Below are 8,504 nucleotides of genomic sequence, written 5' to 3'. Positions count from 1 at the left end.
AAAAGGACAGAAAAAGCTTTGTCACGCAAACAAAACTGGAATGGCTATACTCATACGAGACAAAGTAGGCATGGAGTATTTGTACACATATCGAGTGACATTTGACAATTCTAAAAGTATAACTTCATCATAAAGGCATAATAAACCTACATTTTATGTACTGAATAACATAGCTCCAAATATAAAATAGCTTCACCTCCAATCATTTCTATTGTCCATCTGGTTTTTCCTTTTCTATTCACCACACTTTTCATAATCTGACATTATATATTTAAGTATTGTTTCCTTATCTCCCTTCCCCTCCCCCGGCTGGGGAGAATCACACTAACCTAACACATAGTAAGCATTCAATAAGTATTTGCTGAACAAATGCATAAAACTGCCACTAGCAACTCACATTCTCAGTGCTTACTTTTAAAGTTTATATGATACATTTATTTTCTTCAGTTATGCAATCCTTTAACTTAAATAGTACTTAGTAATCTCTGTTGGCCAAAATTTTAAAGGAGAAGTTTAAACAAAAAGCTTGAAAAAATGTTACTTGGAAACAGATTTCCTTTCCATGCAACAAAAGTCTCTAAAATAAAAAATCATCAAAATGTGCCTTTCTTCATTTAGTAAACACATGTAAGTATATATACTGATTAACATAAATAAAATAATACAATTACATATTAACTTTCATGTTTATTCAACTTCACAGAAAATCCAAAAAATGTGTCTGATATTGGTTATCTATCTAAATACCAATTGTTCGTGACGGTGACATAATACTATGTGGTAGGGGAGATATGCCCAGGTTAAACAAATTCTTAAATTCCTGACATTCTTCACATGGGCAAAAGGAGATCTTAAAAATCAAACTTACAAGCTGTAAGAAGATACAGAAAGTAATTTAACCTTTAATACCTGGAACAAGTTTTACAGCCACATTTGTAATTTACATATACAGTGGAGATCACTGAAAACAAAAGCTTCCTGTTGCACTGCAGCAAGAAATCATATTATAATGTAGATTAAATGAACTTGCTACAGAGTGCAGCAAGATAACCTCACCGAAAAATCGTTAAGATTTTCATAATGGAAGTTGTTACAGTGAGTTAAATATTTTCTCAATTTTATACAGTACATATTTTCAAAATGAACATTACGACTGAAGAGTTTGCTAACTATCGTTAGCAATTAATGTTGTATACATACGTAATTTTACTTTAGTTATAGTATGTGGCTCTCCAGATGTCAGTACGTGAAATGTTAAGTTCAAACATAATAAGATAATCCCCTAAGATGAAGACTCAGGACATCAAAACTTTGATCGTTATTGCACCTATTTTTCTACAGAAAAATGGAAAATTTACATCATAATCTTCCCAAAAAGTGAACAGACAAGTTGTAAAATCACAGACTTATTGGCATTAAACAAAATCTACAATGAACATTTTTTGTGAACTGATGTACAGAATTAGTTGTGCAATGAAATTTGGTTAACTATGATCATGCAAATAAAAATCTTCCACAATCATTTTTTCATTATGTTTTATAAAATGGTCTTAAAGATATACTTCCATAAACATTTCCGGTGCAATTTAGTCAACGACAAAAATACAAAGCTATCCCTTATTCTTTATTTTATAGATTTAAAAACATGCCTTTGTACTGCTGAGATACAAATAGCGTGTTTGGGAGAACTGAGTTCATGAAACGGTTAAAAACCAATGTATCTTGGTCCGACATTAGCTGCCTTGTATACAGCAGCCTCCCGTAATCACTGGTGTCAGTACTGTTGGAAATGAAGAATAGTTAAATATTGAGAGATTAAGACACAATTCAAAACATTTTTTAAAAAATAAAAGGCCGTTTCATAAACATGAAGAAATCTTTAAAAGAAAAATAATCACATCAATTGTGATATACACTGGAAAATAGTAAAATGTCATTTTCCAAAATAGTAGTTTCTTTATTATATCCCCCCTCTATTATAACCAATCTTGGAAATATACCTTCAACATAATGGTGTATTATATGAAAATGCTCCATTATTCAATGTGATACATTTAATAAGTTAGGATATGATTTTTTTTTCTGATGTTAACTGTGAAAAAAACAAAAGAACAGCACCTGAAATACTAAAATGAATTTAGGCAAGCATTAAGTAGTAACTTTTATGTTTTGGTTCAAAATACAGTTTATAAAACTGTATAAAGGATACTGATTTAAGTAATTTGTTTCTATATTTTGCAGATTACAATGAAGAAAAGAAACAATCTGCTCTAAAACCAAATAAATTTCCACTTCTCCCAATCTAGACAAAGTGGAATTTCATTCAAAATTTTTAAGATTGTGATACCTACAGTAGGTCATATAGTTGGATATACCATTCCCACCCTGCCCCCCCCCCCCAAAACAACTTTTTTGGCTCCAAAATAAAGTACAATAATAAACTCTTGATGAAAAACTATGTTATGGGGCAATCTATCATATACTATGGCTAAATATGATTTTACAGAAAAGAGCACATCCCATTTTCAGCACTTTTTTCATAAACATGCAACTCACTATAAAATACAAAACACTTGCTTTCAAGAACAGCTTTATAAAGACACACTGCATCAATAAAATTTTTTTCTTTCTGATTAACTTTACACTGTTATGGAGAACTGGAACTTTCTATGTGTATATATCGGATTTAATATTATAGTGTAATAATCTGTATTTCTGAACATAATGTTCAAGAGGAAATATCTATACACAATAACATTCTAGACTATTAAAAACTAATTCAAATTACAGAATTTTATTGATACAGTAGATTAATAAAAACTGAAAAGGGATGATGATAAAATGGGATAAAGAATTCAGTACATTATTTTATAACACACTCTTTAAAATTAAAATATTTTAAATCTCTCTTTTCTTAAAATTTTCATTGCCATGAAAGGCCAGAAAATTCTGAGACCAATACTGAGGTGTAAAATAATCAAACTTCGGGACTATTTCACAATCTGCGTGGTGTCCTCCCGCTGGAGGCATCATGCAGGTGTAATGGCAGACCATTTAGCACCTCTGAAGATTAAGGGTGCCTAGGAGTAAACACTAGGTAAGATACACAAGGGAAAGAGACCATTTACCTCTCCAACAAACAATGACATCAAGAAAATGACACCATTTGTTGAAAAAATTTTTTTCACAGTAAAATTGCAGAGAATACAAATACAAACACTGACAGATCACTGCTTAAGATCTATCCTAACAAACTCTTTCCAAATCAATAGATCCAATAAACAGTCGGGACTGTCAGTTTAAAGCCGCAGATAAAAGCTATACAAGCACTTTAGAAGTCAGAAACATTAAAAAAACAAAAAACAAAAAAAAGAAAAAGAAAAGAAAAAAGTAAAAGAAAAAAACATATTTACAAGTTTCTTCTTTAGTTTATGTCTACATAGCCATCGCACATCACACTTTCACAGGACTCCAGAGTCAATGTTATCACCACGCGTATGGCTAAAGCGCTGTGACCACAAATACATGAGGTCATCAAAGTAAGGTCCAACTGTCCACTCTCCAGCAGTCCCGCTTTGTGCATCAAAGGCTTTACTTAGCCTCAAGCTTGACCAAAAAAAATGCTTCTTTTCAAAGCTTTCACACAGAAAGTTACTAATTACATTTGTTCATCGCCTTTCTCTTTTAGAACTTCGCCGCCGTACCTTAAAAGAAAAATTACCAGATGCTTAATTAAGATACCAGACTTGGCAGTAATTAATATTATTTTTTTTAACAAATCACTATTCTTAGTTGTTCCTGATTTTCTTTGCTTTTCTTCACTTCAAACCTTTCTCCTATTTTAAAACTTTCTGCCTCAGCATCACATATTTAGACCTTATGTAATATTTGAATGCCCATAAATAGCCTTTCCCATAATAGCAAGAGAAAAAACTATTTTACTTCACTATTTAATAATTTTAAAGAGAAATGAACAGAAAGCAATGTCGACAGCAAGAAAAACAATTGCAACTATCTCTTCACTTACGTTTCCGTGGTAAAAGAAAACATTTTAAACTTAGGCTTACAGTTGTCTTTCTGGGAAAACAGTTACTGAATGTAGAGCCTAACAATTATCAAATACATAGGAATATATGGAATTCAGACATATTACCATTTACTGGCAAGTACTAATGAAAGTGTAAAACTTCAGTTCTAAAAAGATCAGTATTAAGATGAATATAAACAGAACAGGATTTTAATTCAATTAATTTATGGTTTTTTTGGGGTTTTTTTGATGAAGACATTAATCACTATGGACTCTTGTCTTATTTTTACATCCAAAACAAACAAACAAACAAACAAACAAAGCTGTAAGAAACAAGCCCAACAAGTTTGAGACCACAGTTCAGATATTTTTCTGTGAATATCTGGTACACAAATGAACCCTGGTGCAGACAAAAGTGCTGATTATGTTAAAAAGGACAGAGGGGCGGGGGTCAACCCGGGACTTGATCTCACAACACAGGTTTCTCAAAGATGGCTAACTGTGCTGATCCAAAGATTCAGCACTGGTGTATCATTAGAACAGTTTACTTCAATGTGTTAACTGTATTTCTTCCAAAAAGAAACACTGAAGATGTGTTAACCGACAAAGCCATTCTTAAGAAAAAATTATCTCAGGAAGAATCACATTCTGACCTTTGTAAAAGACATCTAGGTTACCAATTTCATAAATTTCAAAGACATGATTTTATTCTAGATGACTAACTTGTAAAACTACTATGAAACTCAAAGAAAAAGTTATGAAACATTAGCCATAGTCTATTTAACATATAACAGTGGTCTAAAATCAAGGTACAGCTTAAATGCTTCAAGGGTCAATTTATCAGAATGCTACTTGTTCTTCTCCACATTGTTATAAACTTGACATTTACATTTTCACTAGGCTACATCTGTCATTCTCACTTAATTTCAGGATTCCATAAAGGAAGTTCTCTCATTACCCAAGGTGGTAGGTGAACCAACGTTACAAACTGCTCAAGAAAAGTAAATAAATACTTAGAATTATAAGTAACAGCAAGTGCTATATGGAGCTGACCAAGTATTTACCAACTCTATTCCTATATTCTATGCTAACACATGGTACTTTAATAGACACATACATTTACTGTAGAAACTTCCTCTTCCTCTGTTTCTTCCTGTGGAACATCATCATTGACAGGAGAGCTACCCTGAAACACATCTACTTCTTCACTTGAATCATTTTCTTTAGTAGCTGCTTGTTTGGAGCGTCCTACACGGCTAGAGTAAAACAGAGGTAAAATAAAATGAACATTCTGATCTTTAAGTAGTAGATCACCTCAGAGGAAATGCTCAAAATATTTCATAAATTCTCATTTATTACCATTTTTATCCTCCATTACCTTACAAAACAAGAAATGTTATTCTTATTCTAACCCCTAACCCAGTGTTTAATCCTAGAATCTCACAAACACTGACCAAGTAATAAAAAAAACAAGACAATAAAAGATTACAAAACATAACCCAAAGTCTGCTCTTCCTTTTATCTTTCCCAACTCAGTAAAAGGCATCTGCATCTACTAAGCTGCTCAAAACAGAAAATTTAGAGTCCTTCTTAATAGCGTATCAGTCTTCATCTGGCCCTATAATTCTTACAAAGAAATCTCCAATCTATTCACTTCTCTCCACCTCTACTGCTACCACACAACTTCCACACCATTCTCGTCTCACCTCTTCTCCAAAAATGTAAAAACAGCTGATGTCACTCACTCCCCCTAGACAGCTCCCTGCTGTACTGCGAGAAATTCTGTAAACCTTCTTAACATAATATATAAGGCCTTGCAGACAGTTGTTGGCCATCTGTCCATTCTCATCTCTTTCCACTCCCTAATTCCTTACAACTACAATCCAGCAAATTCTTGCCTTCCTTCAAACTCTCTGAATTGGCCAAGACTTTTCCTACTCTGGAACCTTTAGCACAATGTTCCCTCCAACTGTGTTCTTCTCCTTTTTCTCTATCAGCCTAACTCCTACTATTCTCAAGAAATCAGTTCTCACTTTCCAAAGAGAAAACTTCCCCAATTCCCTAGCCCTCCCATTATGTTCTCTTATAGTACCCTGAAGTTTTCCTCAGGGCACAGATCACAACTTAGAATTCCATATTTATGTGTGATTATGTAATGACTACATGCCATTTAGATGTTAATCCCAAAAGGACAAGAATAATGTCTATTCTGTGCCACTGTAAGCCACTGTAAACCCTAGCACCTCGTACTCTCTGAAACATAGGAGGCAATCAAATATATGTAAGAGATACCACCATTTAATCAAATGTATCCCTTTTGATATTTATTTGCATGTATATTCTTTAAATTAAAAAATTTTTTTGAGTATAGTGGACATACAATGTTACATCAGTTTCACGTATACAACACTGTGGTTCAACTTTTCTACATATTATATGCTGTGCTCACAAGTGTAGCTGCCATCTGTCACCAGATAACGCTGCTACGACACCACTGACCTTATTCCCTATGCCATGCCCCTCTATTCCTGTGACTTATTCATTCCCAGACTGGAAGCCAGTATGTCCCACTCCCCTTCACCCATTTTGCCCATGCTCCCACCTCCACTTCCTTCTGACAACCATCAGTTTATTCTCCGTATGATAACTTTTTTTAAATTAATTTTTGAGACAGAGAGAAAGAAAGAGAGTGCGTGCACACAAGCAGGGGAGGGGCAGAAGAAAGGAGAGAATCCCAAGCAGACCCCCACACTGTCAGCATGGAGCCTGATGCAGGTCTTGAACCCACAAACTGTGAATCATGACCTGAACCGCAACCAAGAGTCAAATGCTTAACCGACCGAGACACCTAGGTGCCCCTGATTAACTTTTTTTTTTTTAATTAAGACTATAGTTTATCATTTCTCTTGGGTAATCCATGATATGTATTCTTTAATACACACTCAAACCAAGTAATTTTTTTTTTTTTTACTTGGTTCGGCTTTTCTGAGTTAATGGAAGAAAATACAAGAATTACAGGGAAAATAATATAATCTTTCTCAATTCCACTGAGGTCAGAACAAGAAAAGCAGGCAGATCATAACGTATGTTATTCTAGTTCTTAAAAAAAAATAGATTCCCCATGAAAGGAAGATATGCTGTTAAGATGGAATATAGAGTCTTTTTCTGCACTGATTTTTAAAAGAAATACTTGTTTGGTTTAGACCATTTGTATGAGGATGTGTATAATTTTAGATGATTACGCCCTTAATTTTTTGATGCGCAAATATAAACTAATTAAAGTTATGAGCCTGAAAGCTATTTCTGTTATTTCCTCATTAGAAAATTAATCGTGGGAATTTAATATTCCTTAAGAATTTGTTTTTTAAAAATAGCTACTTTTCGTAATTGAATCCAAACACATTTACAAAGCTGCCACAAAAATGTACTTACCTTTACTTTTTACCTGAGAAAAAAATTACATGGAAAAAGGCAGGAAGTAGCTAGACACTCAAGCAACTTTTCCTCTTCCTGGGGAATACACAGGAAGAGGAAAAATTTCCAAGATAACTTAAGTATTTGGCCAAGGTGTGCTGGCAACTCTGCAAAGCCAAGGCAGTGATATAAGTGTGCAACGGGGTCACTCTCAGAATTACAGTCAGAATTTCTGACTAATGGAAGACATGCTGTTCTACTTCCACTTAAATAACTGAGAAAAAAGTGCAAAATATACAAATGACAGCACTGACGCTCCTGCTACTTTAACAATTTTAGGTACAGATTTGTTATTGTGATTTTCTCATGAACATATGCTTGTGTGAACTTCCACAACTATTTATATGTAGATACAGATCTGTTCATTTGATTAGAAAAGAAAGAAAACCAAAACCCCCAAAACTTCAGATCTACATGTGGTAATCTCTTTGGCTATAATTTAAAGAAAAATAATGCCTGTGACTTTCCTACACAATTCAAAGAATAAAAGCAAAAATATAAAAACTATTTTTTTTAAAGTTGCTGAGGAGAGATATTAAAAACTATAGTGTGGAAAGACAAGCAACTTGGTCAGTATGATGTGATTATTTAAAAATACTTTCTTATCTCTTTAGGTATCATAAAGTCTATATTGGAAATAATAAACTACTTGGTGTTCATTTAAAGAGATTTGCCTAAAAGCTGTAATCAGAGGTTACCAGAGGGTTAACTGGGATATCAATTACCTAGGTAAGTTTATAAAAATTTTATCTTACCTAGTATAATGGGACTAAATATATGGGATTTTAAATACAGCCCTATGTATATTTAAAAAACTGATAAACTCTCGCAAAATAATTTGAAACTGGTTTGAAATTTAATATTATTTACAACTTACACATTTTTTTTTGGTTGTGATGGTGATGGCGTTTTTGATGGTCTTCCTCGTCCTTTCTGTGGTGTGGATTGTGTGGATTCAACTGCACTAGTTTCAGGAGATTCTGCTCTGCTTTGGGGAAGACCC

At 33.4% G+C, this 8,504-nt stretch overlaps 1 protein-coding gene across 5 annotated transcripts in view; it reads right to left on the bottom strand.

The window, feature by feature from the left end:
* Window positions 1–667: 667 nt before the first annotated feature.
* Window positions 668–8,504, bottom strand: part of PDS5B (PDS5 cohesin associated factor B) — a 195,244-nt gene continuing 187,407 nt past the window's right edge. For 2 of the 5 annotated variants that reach the window (XM_030308934.2, XM_030308937.1), the window contains exons 33-35: window positions 8,379–8,489; window positions 5,145–5,283; window positions 668–3,704 (exon numbers count right to left, since the gene is read on the bottom strand). In XM_030308934.2, the coding sequence (XP_030164794.1) occupies window positions 3,669–3,704; window positions 5,145–5,283; window positions 8,379–8,489 (286 nt within the window). In that variant the 3' untranslated portion in view covers window positions 668–3,668. The remainder of the gene's footprint in view (window positions 3,705–5,144; window positions 5,284–8,378; window positions 8,490–8,504) is intronic. The other 3 variants (XM_030308936.2, XM_030308938.1, XM_030308939.2) reach the window with 2 other exon arrangements.

Source organism: Lynx canadensis, chromosome A1 (genome assembly GCF_007474595.2).
Source record: "Lynx canadensis isolate LIC74 chromosome A1, mLynCan4.pri.v2, whole genome shotgun sequence".
In the NCBI taxonomy this organism is placed as follows: domain Eukaryota; kingdom Metazoa; phylum Chordata; class Mammalia; order Carnivora; family Felidae; genus Lynx; species Lynx canadensis.
This window is presented reverse-complemented; position numbering and strand designations above follow the sequence as displayed.